The sequence below is a fragment of the Budorcas taxicolor genome, chromosome 4 (genome assembly GCF_023091745.1).
Source record: "Budorcas taxicolor isolate Tak-1 chromosome 4, Takin1.1, whole genome shotgun sequence".
In the NCBI taxonomy this organism is placed as follows: domain Eukaryota; kingdom Metazoa; phylum Chordata; class Mammalia; order Artiodactyla; family Bovidae; genus Budorcas; species Budorcas taxicolor.
In genome coordinates, this window is record NC_068913.1 from 113,451,739 (window position 1) to 113,476,255 (window position 24,517).

General features: G+C 44.5%; 1 protein-coding gene across 2 annotated transcripts; it reads right to left on the reverse strand.

Annotated features, from left to right (window-relative positions):
• Window positions 1–6,528: 6,528 nt before the first annotated feature.
• On the reverse strand, window positions 6,529–21,629 carry ZNF786 (zinc finger protein 786). Of its 2 annotated transcripts, none has more exons than XM_052638687.1 (4): window positions 21,507–21,629; window positions 16,811–16,937; window positions 10,768–10,920; window positions 6,529–8,754 (listed from the first exon to the last, which is right to left on the reverse strand). In XM_052638687.1, the coding sequence occupies exons 1-4, from the start codon at window positions 21,522–21,524 to the stop codon at window positions 6,926–6,928; spliced, it is 2,127 nt and encodes a 708-aa protein (XP_052494647.1). In that variant the 5' UTR covers window positions 21,525–21,629; the 3' UTR covers window positions 6,529–6,925. The 2 variants fall into 2 exon arrangements, with proteins under 2 accessions (XP_052494647.1, XP_052494646.1); XM_052638686.1 differs by having other exon boundaries at window positions 6,529–8,760.
• Window positions 21,630–24,517: the final 2,888 nt, after the last annotated feature.

Genomic DNA, 24,517 nt, shown 5'->3' on the forward strand with positions numbered 1-24,517 from the left:
AGAAGCTTAATTAAGGAGCCCCAGCCCAAGAGAAACAATACTGTCAGTATTAATATTTACTAAGGGAAAGAAGTCCCAATAAATATTAAATATGTATTGAAGGGAAGGGAGGAGAGCACAGAACTGGAACTCAAGAAACAGGCTATATTCTCAATCATGAGCTATGTGACCTGGGGTAAGTTAGTTCAACCTCTCTGTAACTCCCTTTACTCATCTCTAAAATGAGGGAGTTGGGTTATGATCTCTAAAGATTCTATTCTAAATATCATTTTTTTGTGTGTTAGTGTGAAAGACAGTAAGAAATTGTCCTGTTCCTTGAGAAATATTAATTTCGATTTAAACTAAGTATCTAGAACCTGAGTTACTGTCACCCCTGGGGATCTTCGAAAGATTTGAAACTAAAATAAGAGTTGCAACCATCATTATCATTTTCTAAAGAACTACACTCCCTATAATTGCAATTTATTAATAGTATTATACTATATGCCCCCTATGGGATCTCTTTCCCTTTCTCAGCCGTAATTCCTTCAGCTCTCTCTCCCACGCTGTATCTTTACCAACAGTATTCCCAGCACACAAACTGAGCTTCAGAGAAACAGGAACATTCAGAAAGCCCTGGACTGACTGTAAAGTCAGTGGCTATGCATAGGCCTCTTCTATTCATTGATTCAACAAGTATTTCCAACTGGGGTCCCACACCGCATGGGTAACAAAGTTTTTTTTTTTTTTTAATCACTTCTCTGCTGCAAGGAACTTACGTGTACACGGCTGAGAGCTTGGATTTCCATGCACAGCCCCCTCTGGGCAACACACGCTATCGGCTAAAGCTGCAGATTTCAGTCAGTTCGAGCATCCAGGACCGCGCCTCCTCCTGGCCGGCTCCCGCCGGAGCAGGCTTTTACTCCTGCGACCGAGCACTGACCCCTCTGCCAGGCCAAGCGGTTACTGCTCCCAACTGATGACACCTGCAGTCTGGGTAGCCCGAGATCCGGAAGGTGGCCGCTGAGCCAACCACCGGCGTGGTGCCGAGCGGTATTCCAGACCTCTGCCGGACGCAAGTTCCCCTTTCCAAAGGCCCCGCCACTACTGCCGCTGAGAACCAGGCTCTAGCGGCCGCTGAGAAGAGGGGAGGGCGGGGCCTGCGCCCCTCCGCGCCCGTTGCCCTGACGACACGCAAGCCATCCTGGGAACTTCGCCTTTCTGGTCTGGCTTAGGGACTGGGATCCCACAGCGCCGCCTGCAGGCAGGAGGAGCCAAGAATCCCCAGAGGCATCCTGGTAGCGAGGCGCTTTCAGCTAGCTGTTCAGTCGCTAAATGCTAAATGCTCTTTGCGACCCCAGAGACTGCAGCATGCCAAGCTTCCCTGTCCTTCACTATCTTCCGGAGTTTCCTCAAATTCATGTCCATTGAGTCGGTGATGCTATCTAACTATCCCATCCTCTGCCGCCCCTTCCCCTTTGGCCTTCAGTCTTTCCCAGTATCTGAGTCTTTTCCATTGAGTGGCTCTTTGAATCAAGTGGCCAAAGTACTGGAGTTTCAGCTTTAGCATCAGTACTTCCAGTGAATATCCAGGGTTGATTTCCTTTAGGATTAACTGGTTTGATCTCCTTGTAGTCCAACGGACTCTCAAGAGTCTTCTCCAGCACCGTGATTCCCAAGCATCAATTCTCTGGCAGGGCTCAGCCTTTATGTCCAACTCTCACATCTCTATGTGACTACTGGAAAAACCATAGCTTTGACTATACAGACCTCTGTTGGTCAAGTGATGTCTGCTTTTTCATAACACCATCTAGGTTTGTCATAGTTTTCTAAGGAGCAAGCATCTTCTAATTTCATGGCCTGCAGTCACCACCTACAATGATTCTGGAACCCAAGAAAATAAGATTTATCCCTGCTTCCACTTTTCCCCCTTCTGTTTGCCACAAAGTAATGTGAACAGATGTCATGATCTTAGTTTTTTTAATCCTGATGTTCATCCAGTAGGTGTCCATGACTCCCAGGATGTCTTGACTGGGAGTGCTAAAATTTAAACTCTGGCCTCTTTCTCCTTTGATAATTACACAAGGTTGGACCTAAAATTGATAGGCATATAAATCAGGGAGGTGCATTGTGTAAGGTTGTCCTTTTTCTGCCTCAATTTTTGGTACTCTACTCCTTCTTGTCTGTGAAAACAACTAATCAGTAGTTGACCTCATAGAAGACATAGACATTTTTATTTGAACCAACCTGAGGATTATCACAATGGAGACAGTCCTTCAGAGAGTTCTGAAGACTGTTTCACCCTTCAGAAGTCAAAACACAGTTATACAGGTTTTTGAGACAAAGGGTTACACATCAAAGTACTAGTTGCCTTACTGGGTTACTGTGGGTTACTGTGACCCCTTAGAGGACAGAGAAAAGAATATTAACTCTTGAGGTGTTACACTGCTGGTGCCAGGAGGAAACTGGCGAGCAGGCACTCCTGTGTCCTCTAAGGGGTCTAGTTAGTGTGTAACGCAGGTGCACAATGCACGCTAGAGGGAGGGTAATGGCAGAGGGAAACTTCTCTCTTTCGGATATGCTGCATGGCATGTGGGACCTTAGTTCCCTGACCAGGCCACCCTGAGCAGTGGAAGCTCAGAGATCTAACCAATGGATGGCTAGGAGTCCCCAGGGCAGAGAGACAATTTTATGTTTAAAAACTTTCTTGCCCTGTCTTAAAAATAACTATTTCACCACCCTCTTCAGGGCTTCCCAGGTGGCTCAGTGATAGAGTTTGCCTGTCAATACAGGAGATGCAGGATCAATCCCCCTGGAGTAGGAAATGGCAACCATCTCCAGTATTCTTGCCTGCAAAATTCCATGGACGGAGGAGCCTGGTGGGCTACAGTCCATGGGGCCTTAAAGAGTCAGACACGACTTAGTGACTAACCACCACCACCACCACCACCCGGTTATCTAACTGATTCTCTCAGATGTTTCAGGTATACAATCATATGACGCATTCCATAATGTTAAGTAATAGCTCAGCAGTGATCTTCTTGATTTTAATGGGAAAAAAGTGTTTAAACCATTCTGTCACTTTAATATGATCATTGTTGTGCCAGTCATATTTATTAGTCCTTTGTGTGTGGTGTGTGCTTAGTCGCTGTCATGTCTGACTCTTTGGGAACCCATAGACTGTAGCCTGCCAGGTTCCTCTGTCCATGGGGATTCTCCAGGCAAGAGTACTGGAGTGGGTTGTCATGCCCTCCTCCAGGTGATCTTACCAACCTGGGGATCAAACCCAGGTCTCCCACATTGCAGGTGGATTCTGAACTGTCTGAATTACCAGAGAAGCTCAAGAATTCTAGAGTGGGCAGCCTATCCCTTCTCCAAGGGAACTTCCCCACCCAGGGATCAAACCAAGGTCTCCTGCATTGCAGGCAGAGTCTTTACCAGCTGAGATACCCAGGAAGCCTATTCCTTTGTAGAAGACAGAACTTTTCTTTTTTTTGCAAGTCACAGATTCCACCAGATTGTGGTAGCATTGATTTAGAAATTTTGGGTAAGGAAGAGAAGTTTTAGAAACTTGTGCTTAAAATAATACCTTCGTTCCCAGAAATCCCTCAATTCTTTAGACACCACTCTGGATCTTTTTCATTTGTAATGTGGGCAACCTGGAGTATTTGGGTTTAGCTGGGTGGTGCCCTTTTTCTCAACTTCCTCCACAACACTTCCAGTTTCTAATAAGATTCAAACACTCTGGATCTTTTACTGCCTCTGAGATCCTCCAATTCTGTACATATTTAAGATCTACTCAGTTCTGCCAGGTCTTAGTTGTGACACACAGATCTGTGATCTTCACTGTGGCATGCAAGATCTTTAGCTGTGGCATGCGACCTCTTAGTTGCAGCATGTGGGATCTAGTTCCCTGACCAGGGGTCGAACTGAGGCCCCCTGCATTGCGATTATGGAGTCTTAGCCACTGGACCACCAGGGAAGTCCCAGGTCAAACCAGTTATAACAGGCAGTATGTGAGAACACCAAACTGGAGGCCCTGGCCTTCAATCGCCCTCAAAGTCTCTACCTTATCACATCCTCCTCCTTCCCTTTCCCCACAGGGACCCCTCCTCCTCTTCTTCCTCCTGCTCCCTCATCATGGGCCCTCATCTGTATCAGGGCCCCTGACCCTTCTTTCCTCATGCATTTGAGGCTGGCTGCCCCGTGATCACCACTGACATAACCATGTATCTCTAGTAATTATGAGGTGCTCAGTTCAGTTCAGTCGCTCAGTCATGTCCGACTCTTTGCGACTCCATGAATTGCAGCACGCCAGGCCTCCCTGTCCATCACTAACTCCCGGAGTTCACTCAGACTCACGCCCATCAAGTCGGTGATGCCATCCAGCCATCTCATCCTCTGTCGTCCCCTTCTCCTCCTGCCCCCAATCCCTCCCAGCATCAGAGTCTTTTCCAATGAGTCAGCTCTTCGCATGAGGTGGCCAAAGTACTGGAGTTGCAGCTTTAGCTTCATTCCTTCCAAAGAAATCCCAGGGTTGATCTCCTTCAGAATGGACGGGTTGGATCTCCTTGCAGTCCAAGGGACTCTCAAGAGTCTTCTCCAACACCACAGTTCAAAAGCATCAATTCTTCGGCGCTCAGCTTTCTTCACAGTCCAACTCTCACATCCATACATGACTACTGGAAAAACCATAGCCTTGACTAGACAGACCTTAGTCACCAAAGTAATGTCTCTGCTTTTGAATAGTCTGTCTAGGTTGGTCCTAAATTTTCTTCCAAGGAGTAAGCGTCTTTTAACTTCATGGCTGCAGTCACCATCTGCAGTGATGTGTGTGCTCAGTTGAGACTAAATCCGACTCTTCCAACCCCATGGACTGTAGCCTGCCAGGCTCCTCTGTCCACGGAATTTTCCAGGCAGGAAGACTGGAGTGGGTTGCCATTTACTCCTCCAGGGAATCTTCCTGACCCAGGTATCGAACCAGTGTCTCCTGCATTGGCAGATTCTTTACCACTGATCCATCTGAGAATCCCATAAACCTGCCTAAATCATATCACTTCTTAATATTATCTAATATTATTATGTAATATCTAACACAAATTTGTGTCTGTCACATAGCAGAGTGTGCTAAAATAAAAGATTTATTCTGACTTGAAGTTCTATTTTGTTACTTAAAACTGAAGGCCTTCATCCTTTGATACTCTCATTATTAACAGACTAAGGGCTACTTGGCTGGAGCCAGGGCTATCCTTCAGTAACGTTTTCCAAAGTTGAGTCCTGCAGAACTCTTATGTCCACAGATCACAGTGTTGGGATAGGGGGAAGATGGGGGAGAAAGGAATCCCATGGTCAAACAAATTCACAGTATTACAATACATAATGTCTTCCTCTTGACAGCCATAGATTATGTGTGTGTAGGAGGGAACTGTTTAACTTATTTAGTTATCAGCTATGTAATTCTTTTTTCCCAGAATATCTTTGGATGCAGTGTTTCAGAGAAAAAATCATCTATGAACCATTGCTTTTATTTTTTCCTTCTTTTTCTTGGCAGCGCCTCAAAGCTTGTGGGATTCTAGCTCCCCCACCAGGGATTGATTTGAGGCCATGGCAGAGAGCCCATGGAATCCTAACCACTGAACTACCAAGAGATTCCCAACCTCCCAATCGTTGCTTTATAGTAATGTCTATTACAGTCTACTGATGTTTCATTTTCTGTCATCCTGCAGAAGTGCAGGTCAGCCATCCTCTAAGGTGAAACACGAACCCTCTAAAGTCAAGAATTCTTTGGATGGTGTGCAACTCTCTCCCTGAGGTATAAACATTGCAACCTCCACCGAATGTGACAAATGGGGTGTTTTCCTGTATTTCTATTTGTATTATGTTACTTTGAACGTTTGTTTGAAAACTCTCTAAACAGAACTGTTGTTGCCTGTCATGCTTCCTGCTTAGCTTTATTACTTTGTCTTAACTCAAGACTTTAGTCATCTGCCTAGAAAGTCACTCCTGGAAATCTCGTTCACTCTCAGGTGCAAATAGCATCTGTGTTCTGGAACTCCCAAACCTACCTCCTGTCTCCATCTCTTATATAAGTTCTAGTCTGGGGGAGGAGGAGGTAAATTAGGAGTTTGAGATGAATATATACAGCAAAAAGAACCTAATGTATAGCACAGGGAACTACACTCAATATTTTGTAGTAACTAATAAGGGAAAAGAATCTCGAAAAATAGACACACACACATACATATATATGTATGTATAACTAAATCACTTTGCTGTACACCTGAAACTAACACATTGTATATCAACTACATTCCAACCGAAAACAAAAAACAAACTCTAGTCCCATATAACTTAGCACCTTCAGTTTTTTCTTCAACCCAGCTTAACCAAAATTTTCTTAAATTATCATCTTTTCCTTAAGGGTAACTATGCATAATCACTGTGGAACCTGCTATGACACTTCAGCATTCACATCGACACATCCCAATTCAGAGAACTCATTTTATTGCTATTAGCTTCAAGTAAATGAATTAAACCAAACCCAGTATCATTTCAGACCTGCAACAAAATTCACTGGATTGAAACCCCTGCTTATGTTCATACCATGAAGAGAAGAGCTGACATTTAACAGTCAGCCCATGCTTTTGAGAACAGTACTGGAGGGCTTTCCGGCTGCCTAAATTCAAGTCGGGATTTCAGAGTTAGCTTATTAGCATGTCACGGGAAGTTACCCCGTAAGATGGTGGGAAGAACAAATACCTGTTTTTACCAATGGATAAAAAAATATATTAAATAGCTGGTGATGTTTTAAATGAGAGAATCTTCGTGGTTTCTCCTATTCCTAACTTGCATTCCATTCTTGCTCTGTCTTACTAGATGTGGGGTTCGGCTGTGGCTTCCCATGCAACACCAACCCTGCTGAACACTTTGAGTGCCCTCCTCAGCCTCAACTCCAGTCGGCCTCGATCATCGCAAACAGCTGGCTGAGCCTTTTCTTAACGTCAGGCTCTCTGCGGACACGGCAGGATTTCGTGTGCACTCGCACGTGTTCGGCCAGTTTCGACTTGTAAATGAAGCCCTTGCCGCAGTCTGCACAGGCAAACGGCCGGTCGGGCCGGTGAATGCGCTGGTGCCGGAGCATGTGGCCCCTTTCCCGGAAGTTTTTGTCGCACTCGGGGCAGCGGAAAGGCCTCTCCCCGGTGTGCAGGCCCTGGTGGCTGAGCAGCTGAGCCTTCAAGCGGAAACGCTTGTCGCACTGTGGACACTGGAAGGGCTTCTCGCCTGTGTGCGTCCGGACGTGCTCCACGAGCTTGGACTGCTTGGCGAAGCCCTTGCCGCATTCACAGGAGAAAGGCATCGGGCCGCCATGCAGCAGCTGGTGCGCCTTCAGGTCGGCCTTTACGCGGTAGCTCTTACCGCAGTCGGGGCACGGGAAGGGCCTCTCGCCGGTGTGCAGGCGCCGGTGGCTCCGCAGCTGCCCCTGGAGGCGGAAGCGGCGGCCGCACTCCGAACAGCCGAAGGGCCGCTCGCCGCTGTGCACGCGGAAGTGCTCAGCCAGCTTGGACGGCCGCGTGAAGCCCCGGCCGCACTCGGCGCACTGGAAGGGCCGCTCGCGGCTGTGCGTGCGCTCGTGCGCCTTCAGGATGCCTTTGAGGCGGAAGCTCTTGCCGCATTCGGCACAGCCGAAGGGCCGCTCGCCGCTGTGCACCCGCAGGTGCTCGCGCAGCTTGCACGGATGGGCGAAGCCGCGGCCGCACTCGCCACACGCCAGCGGCCTGTCACCTCCGTGCCGCAGCCCGTGGGCCCGCAGCGGGCTCCTCAGGCGAAAGCCCAGGCCGCACTCCGGGCCTGAGCAGGGCGGCTCGTGCGAGGGCGGCTGCCGGTGGAGCCGCAGCCGCCCGCATTGGCCGAAGGCCCGACCGCACTCGGCGCACCGGCAGGGCCGCTCCGCGTTGTGCAGGTGGGAGTGGTCGGAGAGCCCGCACCGCTGGGAGGGACGCCGGCTGCACGTACCATAGGAGCACGGCCTCTCCCCTCCGGGGCCAGGCTTGAGGGCCTCCGGCCCCCCAGCCCAGTGGCCACACTCCTGACCAGCCAGGTTCGAGCTCGGAGGGAGCTCGGCCCGCTCAGAGGCCGCCCCGGCGCCCTCTCTCGGGGAGACTGGCCTCTCCACGCCCGGGGGGGCCCGGGAGGCACTCTCGATACAACCGGGGTACGGAGGCGGCCTTGGCAGCGTCAGGCGGCGGCCACACGTTTCTCCACTTTCGAGGCCCAGCAGGCGGCTCTCCTCAGCCCGGACGGCCAGGGGGCCAAGCAAGCTCGGCTTCCGGCGGAAACCCCGCCCACATCCCGGGCAGCGGAAGTGAGTCTGGCTTCGAGGCTGCTGCACCTCAGGTTGTTTGCTGAGTTTCTTCCAGGCCTTCAAGTGGCTCCCCTGGTGCCGCTCTAAGAGGTTCTCATTACAAAAGCTTTCCCCACAAAAGGCACAAGACTGCTGGAGGCCCTCCCCTGAGGCGGTTTTCTGGAAGCCTGGGAGACCCAGGGCCCTAGGGCTGGCGATTCTCTCTCTTTGGATGGGTTCCCTGGAGCTGTGGACCGATGGGAGTAGAGCCCAAGTGTTATGTCTCTGTGGGTTCACGACGGCGACGGCTTGGTCAGGCCTGAAGGAAACATCTTCACTTTTTTCTGATAAGGGTTCACAGGAACGGTGGCTCTGAAGAGGATCTACTTGGAAATAGTAATGAGCTTCTTCTGAACTCACAGCTCGTTGGTTTCCTGAAACTGAAAACAAGATTCAGTCAGTGTCCCAGCCTATGTCATGGCTAAGGCTTTTGTGGCCAGAAGCGGTAATCTGCGGTGGCCCAGGAGCCCAACTTTCACTGAACTAAACCAGCAGTTCCTTTAAGTGGTGGTCAATTTCATGACCAGGAGAATCATGAGCCCTAGTTTAGGACTAAACTGAACAGACCTATCTTAGAATACTATTGAAAAAAGGACACTTAGGTCACAAGTGTAGGGCCTAGGCTCTGGCATCAGACTGGGTTCAAATCCAGTCTTTTCACGGTGCTGCCTTTGTCAAGCTAATCTCCAGCTTCAGTTCCTTTTCCTGTTAGAAATGGAAACAGCAGTACATAACTGTTATGAGGACTGTACGAATTAATGTGTGTAAAGTGCTTAGTGTGGGCTTGGGATGCTGCAGGTACTCTGTAAATGTTCACCACTATTATGACCTGGGGACCACCTGTCTTGTCCCATTTGGATGTGCAGACATTCTTGATTCAAAAAATGATGCCGGTAATGTTCCTGGCAGCATTAAGCCCTGGCTAACACTATGGTTGGGCTTCCCAAGTGGCTCAGTTATAAAGAACCCGCTTACCAACAAAGGAGATGTAGGTTTGATCCCTGGCTAGGGATCTCCTTCCTGGAGAAGGGAAGGAAAAACCCATTCCAGGGTTCTTGCTTGGAAAATCTCATGGACAGAGGAGCCTGGTGCACTACAGTCCTCAGGGTCACAAAAACGTCAGACACAGCTTAGAGACTAAACACCACCACTCACTCCAGTACTCTTGCCTGGAAAATTTCATGGACAGAGGAGCCTTGTAGGCTACAGTCCATAGGGTCGCAAAGAGTTGGACACGACTGAGCGACTTCACTCACTCACTCATAGTTATATGTAATCCATTAGCTGTCCTAAGACCAGCTGTTCCTCCCTCCTCACCTCTATTCCTATCAATCTTGTAAAAAGGTTTCTTAGAAGAACTGATAACAGAGGTAAAAAGTGAAATAATTTGTGAGTAAAACTCTTTACTCTCCTGAAAGAGGCAGCTAAAAAGTAAACTATTGACAAGATCTCTTGGAATGATGTTCTCATTTGACTTTCTCTTTCCTTACTCTGTTAAAGAATCTGCCTGCAATGCAGAAGACCCCAGTTCAATTCCTTGGTCAGGAAGATCCACTGGCAAAGGGACAAGCTACCCACTCCAGTAGTCTTGTGCTTCCCTCATGGCTAAGCTGGTAAAGAATCTGCTTGCAATGCAGGAGACCTGGGTTCAGTCCCTGGGTTGGAAAGATCCCCTGCAGAAGGAAAAGGCTACCCACTCCAGTATTCTGGCCCAGAGAATTCCATGGACTATACAGTCCATGGGGTCACAAAGAGTCAGACACGACTGAGTGACTCACTTTTTCCTTGCTCTAATACTGACTGTTAAGAATCCAAAAATCTTAGACTTTGTTATCATGACAAGAAACAGAGGAGTTGCTGATTCCCGCTGCCTGAAGAATAGTGCATATTTGCTGAACTCTTACTGTGTTGCCAGGTATCATTTTAACAATCTACATATATCAACTCATTTAATCCTATAATGTAGATACTTAAATCTTTATAGGTCAAGTGAAAGTTCCTGAGTTGTGTCCGACTTTTTGTGACCCCATGGACTATACAGTCCATGGAATTTTCCAGGCCAGAATACTGAAGTGGGTAGCCATTCCCTTATCCAGGGGATCTTCCCAACCCAGGGATCAAACCCTGGTCTCCCACACTGCAGGTGATTCTTTACCATCTGAGCCACCAGGAGACGATGAATAACTTGCCCAGGAAAAGGCAAGACCCAGACTCAGGATCCAGAACCCGTAATCCTAGCTACTGTGCTTTACTGCCTTTCTCTGGAATATACCAGATGTTAAGCCTCAGTTGAGTCAAACAGGAAGGCAACGCCAAAGAACTGGAAATAAGAAACGTGAATGTAATGTCTTAAGGACATAACCTTAAGAAATCATCTTAAAACTCACCTGAAAATGGCTGTCCTTCAATAACTGGATCAAAATGCAAATCAGCAGTGGAGCAAATTGTGTTTCTTGATTCCTGTGATTCTCCCCATTTCTTAAAGAGCTCTCTCCCCTGCTCAATCCAGGATATTAGTTCTGGTTTGGGAAGTCCATTATCTGTACAGAAAAGTCAGACGGAGTAGTTTGGTTTCCTTGAGCACTAAATTTAGAAGCACAGTAAGTTGTTTCTAAATTTCCTAAATCTACTCCGGGTAAAATATATGAGAAGAGATGTTTGAAAAATAGAGTATAGGTTTACACAAAGAAACAAAACTGCCCACATTTTGTAACACTGCTTCCTAACTGACTGGGACCTTTACATGAGTTGTATGTTTAATTTTGTTTTGGACCCTGTAGAGCTAGCAATGCTGCATTCTGTCATGGGTTTATTAAAACTCACCAGTAGTGTGCTTTGAGAATGCTGGAACAACACCTGAGACAACTGGCAATATCTTGGGAATACAGCGTATACAAAAATAAGAACAAGAATGTACGTAGCTTCAGCTAAAACATTCTCTGAGGAGTACCTTTGGTAACATTACAATTACAACCGAAAACACAGTTGAATTCTGCTAGAATAGAAGGGGTGGCAATGAATGAACAAATGAAAATAGTTACACAATTCTCTAATATATGACCTTGGTCCCCTAGAAGAAAAGTTTACTCTATTTTCAAGTAAAACTTTCTTTCAATTATATATATATATATATATATATATATATATATATATATATATATATATATTTAAAAGAAATAAAGTCAGACACTGTTTCTACTGTTTTTCCATCTATTTCCCATGAAGGGATGGGACCAGATGCCATGATCTTCGTTTTCTGAATGTTGAGCTTTAAGCCAGCTTTTTCGCTCTCCTCTTTCACTTTCATCAAGAGACTTTAGCTCCTCTTCACTTTCTGCCATAAGGGTGGTGTCATCTGCACATCTGAGGTTATTGATATTTCTCCCGGCAATCTTGATTCCAGCTTGTGCTTCTTCCAGTCCAGCATTTCTCATAATGTACTCTGCATAGAAGTTAAATAAGCAGGGTGACAATATACAGCCTTGACGTACTCCTTTTCCTACTTGGAACCAGTCTGTTGTTCCATGTCCAGTTCTAACTGTTGCTTCCTGACCTGCATACAGATTTCTCAAGAGGCAGGTCAGGTGGTCTGGTATTCCCATCTCTTTCAGAATTTTCCACAGTTTATTGTGATCCACACAGTCAAAGACTTTGGCATAGTCAATAAAGCAAAAATCTCCTGCTTTTTCCATGATCCAGCAGATGTTGGCAATTTGATCTCTGGTTCCTCTGCCTTTTCTAAAACCAGCTTGAACATCAGGGAGTTCACGGTTCATGTATTGCTGAAGCCTGGCTTGGAGAATTTTGAGCATTATTTTACTAGCGTGTGAGATGAGTGCAATTGTGCGGTAGTTTGAGCATTCTTTGGCATTGGAATGAAAACTGACCCTTTCCAGTCCTGTGGCCACTGCTGAGTTTTCCAAATTTGCTGGCATATTTGAGTGCAGCACTTTCACAGCATCATCGTTCAGGATTTGAAATAGCTCAACTGGAATTTCATCACTTCCACTAGCTTTGTTCATAGCGATGCTTTCTAAGGCCCACTTGACTTCACATTCCAAGATGTCTGGCTCTAGATGAGTGATCACATCATCATGATTATCTGGGTCGTGAAGATCTTTTTTGTACAGTTCTTCTGTGTATTCTTGCCACCTCTTCTTAATATCTTCTGCTTCTGTTAGGTCCATACCATTTCTGTCCTTTATCGAGCCCATCTTTGCATGAAATGTTCCCTTGGTATCTCTAAGTTTCTTGAAGAGATCTCTAGTCTTTCCCATTCTGTTGTTTTCCTCTATTTCTTTGCATTGATCGCTGAGGAAGGCTTTCTTATCTCTTCTTGCTAATCTCTGGAACTCTGCATTCAGATGCTTATATCTTTCCTTTTCTCCTTTGCTTTTCACCTCTCTTCTTTTCACAGCTATTTGTAAGGCCTCCCCAGACAGCCATTTTGCTTTTTTGCATTTCTTTTCCATGGTGATGGTCTTGATCCCTGTCTCCTGTACAGTGTCACGAACCTCAGTCCGTAGTTCATCAGGCACTTTATCTATCAGATCTAGTCCCGTAAATATATTTCTCACTTCCACTGTATAATCATAAGGGATTTGATTTAGGTCATATCTGAATGGTCTCATGGTTTTCCCTACTTTCTCCAATTTACGTCTGAATTTGGCAATAAGGAGCTCATGATCTGAGCCACAGTCAGCTCCCATTCTTCTTTTTGTTGACTGTATAGAGCTTCTCCATCTTTGGCTGCAAAGATTATAATCAATCTGATTTCGGTGTTGACCATCTGGTGATGTCCATGTGTAGAGTCTTCTCTTGTGTTGTTGGAAGAGGGTGTTTGCTATGACCAGTGCATTTTCTTGGCAAAACTCTATTAGTCTTTGCCCTGCTTCATTCCGCATTCCAAGGCCAAATCTGCCTGTTACTTCAGGTGTTTCTTGACTTCCTACTTTTGCATTCCAGTCCCCTATAATGAAAAGGACATCTTTTTTGGGTGTTAGTTCTAAAAGGTCTTGTAGGTCTTCATAGAACCGTTCAACTTCAGCTTCTTCAGCGTTACTGGTGGGGCATAGACTTGGATTACTGTAATATTGAATGGTTTGCCTTGGAAATGAACAGAGATCATTCTGTCGTTTTTGAGATTGCATCCAAGTACTGCATTTCGGACTCTTCTGTTGACCATGATGGCTACTCCATTAGTAAGAGAAATGCTGCAATATGAAAGAAGTGGTCTGGCTGGTAGATGTTAGCAGGAGAAGCAGAGGGAATATAGGAGAACTAATTACCTTATCTTTATAGACTGAAGGGATCAAGAGATACCAAGTTGATGAAACATGATCTAGAAGTTTATCATTTAAATTATAAAGGTAGCAAACAGAGGCACTAAAAAACTATCAAAATTTGAGAAGGAGCTAGAAGAAGGATAGTACACAGTAAGGAGTTAACGCTGTCTAAACTAGATAAAGTAAGAAACACAGGTGTAAGCATGATAGACTAAAGGAAACCAAAGTAAGAACTGATGCAGAAATGGTTAAAAGTTATTGCCTTTGAGGAATGAACTGAGTGGGGGCAGGGATGGGATGAGAGTGAAGCAAGAGACTTTTATCTTTCATTCTGAAGCTCTTCCAGACAGACTGATTTTTTTAAAAATCATATTTAATAATAAGATTATAAAGACTAAGCAAAAAGACTAAAAGGAACACCATTAGAATAACTACCAGAAACAACTGCAGTTAAACACCTTAGTGTGTATTGCCTTCTGAAATCACATTGCAAAAAAAGATAACATTAGCTTTCCTGAGGCATATGGACACCACTGTAAAAGCTGACAGGTAGGAACATCATCCTGGAGGAGGAACTGGCAACCCACTCCAGTATTCTTTCCTGGAAAATCCCATGAACAGAGGAGTCCAACTAGTCCATGGGGTCGCAGAGTCGAACACAACTCACCACAGCACACACACACACACGGAGGAACATCATAGGTTAAAGATACACAGGGTAGGGGAGCGGCTGCAGCAGCTGGCAGGTGGGGTGGGGGCCGGCCGAGCTGACCACGCAGCGCCCGGCGCGGCGGCACTGCAGCCCGGGGCAGCGGACGCCTGGGACGTGCGCTGCCTCCATCGCGCCCGAGAAGTTTTCTGAGTTTCTGGGAAGGCCTGGTATCTCCAAAGGAACAGTTTCTGGTAGAAGTCTGGAGGTCTGATTCAAGAAAAAGTAATCCAGGATAGCCAATGAATTGAGGACAAGAAGGTTTCCAATCAGCCCCTGCTATGTGGATATTTGTTAGCAATGACTGATGTGGAAACTACATATGCAGATTTTATTGCTTCAGGAAGAACGGGTAGAAGAAATGCAATACATGATATCCTGGTTTCCTCTGCAAGTGGCAACAGCAATGAATTAGCCTTGAAATGAGCAGGTCTTGATATCAACAAGACAGAAGGGGAAGAAGATGCACAGCGAAATTCAACAGAACAAAGTGGGGAAGCCCAGGGAGAAGCAGCAAAATCTCAAAGTTAACACTCCACTTTGACCTTCTTCAACACCTGACGATGTCTCCAATCTCCAGACCTGGCTGGAATGCATTTATTTCCAAGAGTGCAAAGGGGAAGAAGAAAATGGCTGTACTGCTTTGCAGGAACCTGCTTGTTATGTTAAAAGTGGGGGCAGAGGCTGTGGCTGCAGACAGACTTTTCTCTACCTCTGGCATTAGCAATGGTTGAAATCATGTGGCTTGTGTTTGGATGTCATTTTTGTACGGATCCTTTCACTTGACCATATGATGAAATGCTTGTAGAGAGTAGCAGTGATCTAGATGATGATTCTTCCTGTAGCATCTGGCCCCTCACAATGTCAGAGGATTTAATTGTGTCTAATAGCAAAGGGTTGGTTGAACCCCAGAGTTTAAATATCTCTGGCCTGAGTATTCACCCAGTAAAAGAACCATCCAGAAAGTACTGTTTTTAGCATCATGTATCTGTGTTCCTGCTTTGTTATTTACACTGTTTTGTATTGTACAATATAGATGCTCAGCACTGCCCCCCTTCTTCGATTGCTTATGAAAAACAAAAATGATGCACATTACTGTGAATTTTTATACCACTCATTTTTTAAAGGGCTGCCTAAAAATTCTGCTCCATAGCGTGGTGGTGTACACAAGATAGGACATACTTTTTTTTTAAAACAATCTATCCCCTTAATTCACTGCTGATGAATTAAGTCTAACAGATTCATCAGGACTCCTTTGCTTATTATACAGACATTTGAAAATATCCATTAATGTGAATATTACCTGAATTCAGTCTGTTTGGCGTCTGCACAGACCAGAGTTCAGTCTGCAAATTTTGTCTTATTCCCAAATGGAGAACTTTTTCCGACTAATATTTTTATTTCCAATTGTGAGAATTTTTGAGAACTGGGGATATGGGGAAGAGAATAGAAAATAATACTAAGCACTGGAAATATTTTCTTCTCTGGAATCAAATTTCTTACAGTGCTGTATGATACTACTAACATTTGGAGGACAGCTTATCTCCATGGAGCTGAAAAAGATGGAGAAAATGACCTTGCAATCATGTGGACACCAATCACAAAAGTAAAGCCCTTGTGTTGTATTTTTCATGTCTTTTTTCAGCCCTATCAGATCCAAATGTTATTATGCACTTTTTAATGTTTGTAAACTTTTACTAATAATTAGTGTGAATTGCAATCTGATACAATAATAATCATCATTAGAAGCTGACAAAATCCTTATTAATACTGCTGATGGCCTCTGCTGTGTTTTGACATCGTGGTTCTTAAATGGAAAGTTTCTATGAGCTGTGTAATCACTCTGGTCAGTATTATGGAATCATTTCTCAGTGGTAATAAATAAGGCACCAGTGATAAAAAAAAAAAAAAGATACACAGGGTAGTTTATGGATATGGGTAAGGCATGTGTCCATGTGGAAAATCATGGCAACCTCTGAGTCTACACTGATTAAAAGTCCTGCCATATATTTAGTCACCTCTGACCATGTTATATTACACAGTCATAAGTATTCTCATGTAGCAACATCTACCCTTGAGTAAGGGTTAGCAATACTTACAGATATTAATGAAAGTGTCTGGGTAAAAGTGCCTTTCTGAGTTAATTTCTGAGAAACCTGGCAAACTGAGAAACAGGGGTTATCAAGTGACTGAGACCCCTAACAGGAGCCAGTTCCATGCATTCAGTTCAGTTCAGTCGCTCAGTTGTGTCCGACTCTTTGCAACCCCATGAATCGCAGCACGCCAGGCCTCCCTGTCCATCACCAACTCCCGGAGTTCACTCAGACTCATGCCCATCGAGTCAGTGATGCCATCCAGCCATCTCATCCTCTGTTGTCCCCTTCTCCTCCTGCCCTCAATCCCTCCATGCGTTAGCCAGAGTTAAAGACTTCTTACCTAGAGAAAGGAGAATCTCATAATTGGCTCTCATTACTTGCTTGTAAAGCTCCTTCTGCCATGCCTGTAGATTCTGCCATTCTTGCTCTGAGAAATAAATGGCCACATCCTCAAAAGTCAGAGGTAACTGAAATTATAGACATAATACATATACAGTCATTAGTTCAGTTGCTCACTCATGTCCGACTCCTTGTGACCCCATGGACTGCAGCACAGCAGGCTTATACAGTCATTATTGCTTCAAAACCCCACTTCCTTGTCATCAATTTAAGAATTTCACAGTGTAGTGTTTTTGTCTGTTAGGCAGCCTCTCCCTTGGGAACAGCTCCTCCCCTACTCCCATCGTGTGGTTTTGTTTGGTGACTGCAACCACCCCTTCCACTTGTTTCTCTATGCTTCATCCAGCTTCGAATGCATATGTATAGAATGGAATTCCTTCATTTTTCCTTTAAACAAAAGTGGGAACAAATCACTGTGTAACTTCTTTCAATGTCATCTTCCTGAAAAGTGAAGGTGAAGTTGCTCAGTTGTGTCTGACTCTTTTGACCCCATGGACTGTAGCCTACCAAGCTCCTCTGTTCATAGGATTTTCCAGGCAATAGTACTGGAGTGGATTGCCACTGCCTTCTCCAGGGGATCTTCCTGACCCAGGGATCGAACCCAGTTCTCCCGAATTGTAGACAGACACTTTACCATCTGAGCCACCAGGGAAGTCCTAGGTCAATTTTATAGGCAAAATCGGGTTTTTCTAAATTGCATTATTCATGATTACACATACCCCACTGATGATACATATTTTCCATTTCCTTTATGAATTACCAACAATGCTCTGATATGCTTCTTTATATATAAGTGGTTTTACTTCTGCAGGAAAAGGCTAAAAATGAGAACTACTAAATCGAAGGATAGAAATGCCTTCTATTTACGAGATATCACTAGATTGCCTTCCAAAAAGAATCCAGCACTTAACCCTTGCCAATAAAGAGAGACATTTTTTTAAAGAGCTCCTTTAGAATGCTTTGTAGGGCCCACTTTAAAAATAAGATTTAGTGGTTTTTGGCTGTGCTGGGTCTTGGTTGCTGCGTGGGCTTTTTCTCTAGTTGCAGTGAACAGGCGCTATTCTCTAGTTGTGGTGCTTGGACCTCTCGTCGTGGTGGCCTCTTGTTGTGGCACACAGGCTCTAGGGTGCACAGGCTTCAGTAGTTGTGGTTCCTGAGATCTACAGTGAAGGCTCAATAGTTGTGGTGCACTGGCTTAGCTGCTCCGTGGCATGCAGGCTCTTCCTAGACCAGGGATTGAACCTGTGTCTCCTGCATTGGCAGGTGGATTCTCTACCACTGAGCCACCAGGCAAGTCCAAAGGTGTAAAGGTTCTTTACATCTTTGCCAGCACAGATGTTCTTAAACTTCGCTTGTTTATTTATTGGCCTATGTGACAGGTAAAAAATTGTATTTCATTGTTTTAATTTGCATTCGTGAGACTCTGCAACCTTATTTCATATTTCAGTGGCGGGGCAGGGGGTTCCCCACATATCTTTGTGCATGCCTGCTCTCATCCTTGGCTCAGCATTTTAGTGGGCTTTTATCGTCTGAATTAACTTTCTTCAGTTCAGTTCAGTTCAGTCGCTCAGTTGTTTCCAACTCTCTGCGACCCCATGAATCGAACTTTCTTACATTAGGGTTAATAGATGACTTAGAAGACTTTCCCTATTCTAAAATTATAAAAGATATTCTGAAATCTTTGTAATTTTTTTATGACTTTATTAGAACGAAATCTTTTTCCATCTGGGACTTACTTTTATATATATCATAACAAGAAGGGACAGAATTCTTTTTCCAAAGAGATATTCAGCTGTCACAAAACATACTGACTAGTCTATTTGTTTACCATGGATTTGGGATCATTTTTTTCATAAACTAGTTTTCCATTTATAGTTGGTTATATTTTTGTTCCACTGGTGATTCTGTGTATTCTTGTTCCAATACTGCACTGTTTAATTCTTATAATTTTTATCAAATTATTTGCCATTTAAAGGGATATGGCCATCTCCAGTGAAGTCGCTCAGTTGTGTCCAACATCTACCACCACCTAGCTCCTGATCTTTTATTTTTAATTAGAGGATACTTGCTTTACAATGTTGTGTTGATTTCTGCTGTACAACATTACAAGTCAGTCATTTATATATATATGTGTGTGTGTATGTATATATATATGTGTATGTATGTACACACTCTCATTCCATTGAGCCTCACTCACATCACCCCCCCCCCTTTTTTAAAGGAAATTGTCATGACTTTTCTTGTCTATTTTCTCTTCTAAATAAACAGAGAAATACTATTGGGATTCTGATGGGAATATACTAAATATATAAATTTTTATTGAACTGGATCTCTAAATTATGACATCTTCCCATCCAGAAACATCTTTTACCTAGATTTTTTGTGTTAGTAAAATTTAATGTTTTCTTTGTACAAATCTTATATAAGTCTTGCCAGATTCATTCCTAGGAATTTGAGAGTTCTGGTTGCTACTATGAGAACTGAACCGAGTAGGAATATACCAAGTGCACACATATATCCCCTTAACACCTTCTAGTTGCCTTAGATTACCCTGTGGTGAACCTTACCTATTCCCACTTGGTGTGATAACCTTCCCTCTGAGTTCAGATAATGCTCCTTCACTACTTTACAGTAATTCTAAAGCTCCACCCCTTCTTATACCCACTTTTACAGGCAAACTTCAGATCAAGGAGTAATTTCGACTTGCAAGTCTTATTATTTAAGAAATACATTTCATCAGGCTAAAGTACTTCCTCTGATGGGTCTGGGCAAAGTAAATAGAAAATCCAGAAAAAATTTATCCTTCTAGGTGCCACAAAGAACATTCATGATTCATGAAGAGAAGTCAAAATATCGACATTAACAGGAGTTTGGAAGAAGTTGATTCCAACCATCATGGATAACTTTGAGAGTTCGAGATTTCAGCAGAGGCAGTAACTGCAGATGTGATGGACACACCAAGAGAACTAGAATTCAGAGTGGAGGCTGAAGGTGTGACTGAACTGCTACAAACTCATGATAAAAGTTTACCAAATTAGGAGAGGCTTCTTATGGATGAGCAGAAACAATGGTTTCTCCAGATGGAATCTGAAGAATCTACTCCTGCAGATGCCATTTAGATTGTTAAAATGACAAGAAAGGATTCAGAATATCATAATATCATAAACTTAGCTGATAAAGCAGTGGCAAGGTTCAAGAGGACTGACTCTAATTTTCAAAGTGCTGCTGCTGCTAAGTCGCTTCAGTCGTGTCCAACTCTGTGCTATCTCATAGACGGCAGCCCACCAGGCTCCCCGGTCTCTGGGATTCTCCAGACAAGAACACTGGAGTGGGTTGCCATTTCCTTCTGGTGAAATGCTATTAAACAGCATTACACGCTACAGAGAACTCATACCTGGAAGGAAGAGTCAATCCATCCCCCAAACCGCACTGTATCTTATTTTAAGAAATTGCCAGTCATGCTAACCTTCAGTAACTACCACCCTGATCAGTCAGCATCCATCAACATGGAGCAAGACACTCCAACAAGCAGTAAGATTACAACTGCCTAGAGGCTCAGATGATGGTGAGGACTCTTAGCCATAGAGTATTTTTAATTAAGGGTTGTACATTGCTTTTTAAGACATAATGCTGCTACATACTCAACAGACTATAGTGTAAACATAATTTTTCTACACCGTGGGAAACCAAAAAAAGAAAAAGACTTCTTTTATTGTGATATTTGCTTTATTGCAGTAGTTCTAAAACCAAACCCAAAATATCTCTGAGGTATGCCTACATCTGTAATTTTCACTATAAATGTGTTGCATATCTTTTGCGTATGCAGGAATTACAGTTTTTGCTGAGATTATTTATTATATTTTTCACGTTTTTTGTTGTTGTTGTTGCTATGTTTTATTTTGCTAAGGTCTTTAACAATACCTTAAAAGTAATGATTTCATGAGTTCATTTAGTAATCAGCTATAGCCTTATGAAATGTATTTCTTAAGCAGTAAGACTTGCAGACGAAATTACTCCTCCATCTGAAACTTGCTTGTGGAACTCGGTGTAAAAACGCTCAATACGTAAACTTATAAAATACGGAAAGACATAAAATCTCAATTTCAACAAAACACTAAATAAAGTAATGTATATCCTACTTAGGTCTTTATATTCGACTTCTATTCTTTCCAACGTGTCCTCCTTCCTTCTTACACTCAACACACTTCAACACATTAGGGTTTAATTTTGACCCTGCCAGCTATCATTTCAACCATTCAGAATCTAAACTTTAAAAAATATTTATTCTAAATTCGGTAACTATAATGTAAAAACCGACTGAACTTTAACACCCAGCGCTGGCCGCACACGAATTTTGATCCCTTCCGTCGTCTGGCCCCATCACTCACGGGCGCCCATGGCCCAGACTCTGCAGTTCCACGCTCGGCTTTGTTCAGGGTTTGGCACGGAGGAGCGGAGGTCCCCGGCTCCGTCCAGGGTCCAGTCCCCACACCATCCGCCTAGCGCGGCCCTCACACCCCGCCCACTGGTCCGCGTCCGCCGCGCGAGGACCCCAGGACGCTGACCCACCGAGCCGGAACCCGCGGACCCTCCCCGAGCCTGGGTCTGGGCGTCCGCGCGGGGGGAGCCCGTCTTACCGGAGCCGGCTCGGCCATGGGCCCTCGCGGTCCCACCAGGTGCCCGACCGGGCTACCGCCAAGCCAAGCTCCTGGTGGCCCCGCGGCACCTCCCCCGTGGCGGCCTCGCGCTCCGCTCCGACCCGCAGGCCCGGCCCGGGCGCGGTGCACGCTGGAACTCACCGGCATCTCCGCCCCACAGCGCCCCCTGCGGCCGGGAGGAGCGGGAGCCGCCCATTCTGTGCGGACCTGGCATCGGGTGCAACCTGGATGACCAGTCCCGGCAGTGTGTTGGGAGAGCCAGGGGAGGGAGACCGAGACAGAAAGGAGGTGCGGGGGTGAAATGCAACGTCAACTGCAAATGGAAGGAGAGGAGACTTGCTCTTTAATGAGATGGAGACAATGAGAGTTAGTGCAGGGGTTTGATTCCTCGCCAAAGCCTTCCCTAGTCAAGGATTAGGTTCAAGGGGTTACCTGTGAAGTGGTCCCAGGAATCAAGTGAAGGAGGTGAGAAATCAAGGGGGATTAACGACCGGGTCTCCCCTGTGGGCAGCTGGGAGTCCATCTTGCTGGGGACTCAGGGTGCAGGCCACCCCTGAGAACAGTTCTGCCAAGGGCGAGGAGGCTCGGTATTCATCCTTAGGATGTCAGGCCGGGGCAAGGCATCGTTGACCCAATGGACTTAAAGTAGGAACACGATTCAGTCTGTAAAATCCAGGAAAAGGTCTATAACCTAAATATGAAATGGATCTTAAATTTACTCTGCCTTTCACTTTTAAATGGAGTACAATCTATAAAAAGATTGAATCAGTGCTGTGCACCTGAAGCTAATATAATATTGTGAATCAACTGTGCACGCGTCTGTGTGTGTGTGCTCAGTCACTATGATGTGTCCGACTCTCTGCGACCCCATGGACTCTAGTCTGCCGGGCTCCACTGTCCATTGAACTTTGCAGACAAGAATACTGGAGTGGGTTGCTATTTCCTTCTCCAGGGGATCTTCCTAATCCAGGGATTGGACCCACATCTCCTGTATCTCCTGCGTTGGCAGGTGGATTCTTTACTACTGAGCCACCTGGGAAGCCCAAATCAACTGTTCCTATCAGTTCAGTTCAGTCCTTCAGTCGTGCCTGACTCTGCGACCCCATGGACTGCAGCAAGCCAGGCTTCCCTGTCTATCACCAATTCCCAGAGCTTGCTGAAACTCATGTCCATCAAATCAGTGATGCCATCAACCATCTCGTCTTCAATGAGATTAGAATGTCCTTCCCTTCTCCTCCTGCCTTCAATCTTTCCCAGCATCAGGGTCTTTTTTATGTCAGCCCTTCCCATCAGGTGGCCAAAGTATTGGAGCTTCAGCTTCAGCATCAGTCCTTCCAATGAATATTCAGGATTGATTTCCTTTATGATTGACTGGTTTGATCTCCTTGCAGCCCAATGGACTCTCAAGAGTCTTCTCCAACACCACAGTTCAAAAGCATCAGTTCTTCTTTATGGTCCAACTCTCACCATAAATCAATTGTAGTTAATTGAAAAAAAAGATTTAAAACTTTTTCCATCGAAAGACATAATAGACAAAACTATGTCACAGATTGAGAAAAAAATATTTGCAACATGGAATAGCATATAAACACATATAAATAACTGCTAAAAATCATAAACTACCCTAGAGGAAAATGTGCAAAATTCACAGAAAAGAAAAAAAAATGAGTAGGCAATAAATGCACCACAATGTTCCATCTTACCATTAGTCAGGCAAATGCAATATGTTTATGACAATGTGCATATCCTGTCATCTGGCAATTCTTATCTCAGGGCTATTTTTGCACATATACACAAGAGCCATATCCTAGGATCTCTAAAGTAGCATTATTTTAAAAGTAAAAACAGGAAAATAATTTAAATGTCCAATCACCCAGAGGATAGATATCTTATGGGCTGTTTGTTTTTTTTCCTATACTCTGAAAACTAGCAGTAGAAATTAATGAACTATAGCTAAAGGCAGCACAAATGAATAGTATTAACATAATGCAGAGTAAAAAAACATGTTAGAGATTACACACAGTATGGTACCATTTACAAAGACTTTAGGACATATAAAACACTATATATTATTTATCAGTAATATATATATAGGAAAATGATAGAGATCTGCTCAGGAATAAGCACCCAGTTTGGGATAGTGGTGACTGATAGGGACTGGGGCGGAGGAGGAGTGCTGAAGAGGTGATGGCAGAAACCAGAGCTGGTCACACAGGTACTCCGTCAGTTTGACTAATGCCTTACATCTTAAGTTGAGCCAAGGGCACAGAGGCAAACATCCTTTACACCCTTTAAATAGCTTGAATGTTTCAAGGTGCATTTACATAAATTGATCAAGTTATTGGGGTTTCCCAGGTGGTGGAGTGGTAAAGAATCCACCTGCTAATGCAGGAGACTCGGGTTCGACTCCTGGTTTGGGAAAGGTCTTCTGGAGGAGGAAATGGCAATCCACTCTGGTATTCTTGCCTGGGAAATCCCATGGACAGAGGAACCTGGCGGGCTGCAGTCCATGGGGTTGCAGAGTCAGACACGACTGAGCAACTGAGCACACATCTATTTACATATGGTAATGTATATGTTTCCATGTTACTTTCTCACTTTGTGCCACACGTCTCTATGCCTGCATCACTATTTGCTACCCTGCAGATAGGTTCATCAGTATGATTTTTCTAGATTTCATATATATGTGTTAATAAACGATGTTTTCCTTTTTCTGGCTTATTTCAGGCTCTAGGTTCATCCACCTCACTAGAAATGAGTCAGATTCATTCCTGTTTATGACCAAGTCATATTTTCCGTTGTATATATGTATCACAACTTCTTTATCCATAAATTCATCTGTTGATGGACATCTAGGTTGCTTCAGATGTGTTAAGTTTTAAGGAAACATTTTACTTTGAAATGATTAGATTCACAGAAAGTTGCAATGGTAGTAGAGAAAAGTGCATTATTATAGTACACTGTCAAAACCATGAAACTGACATTGGCAC

Bases quoted from the DNA above. Each gene is read 5' to 3' on its own strand.
- ZNF786 (XM_052638686.1), bottom strand. The intron at 10,921-16,810 runs GTAAGAAGTCTT...TTTTCTGTACAG, and splicing joins TGAGATTCTCCTTTCTCTAG to ATAATGGACTTCCCAAACCA. The intron at 8,761-10,767 runs GTGAGTTTTAAG...TCTTGTTTTCAG, and splicing joins TGAAGGACAGCCATTTTCAG to TTTCAGGAAACCAACGAGCT.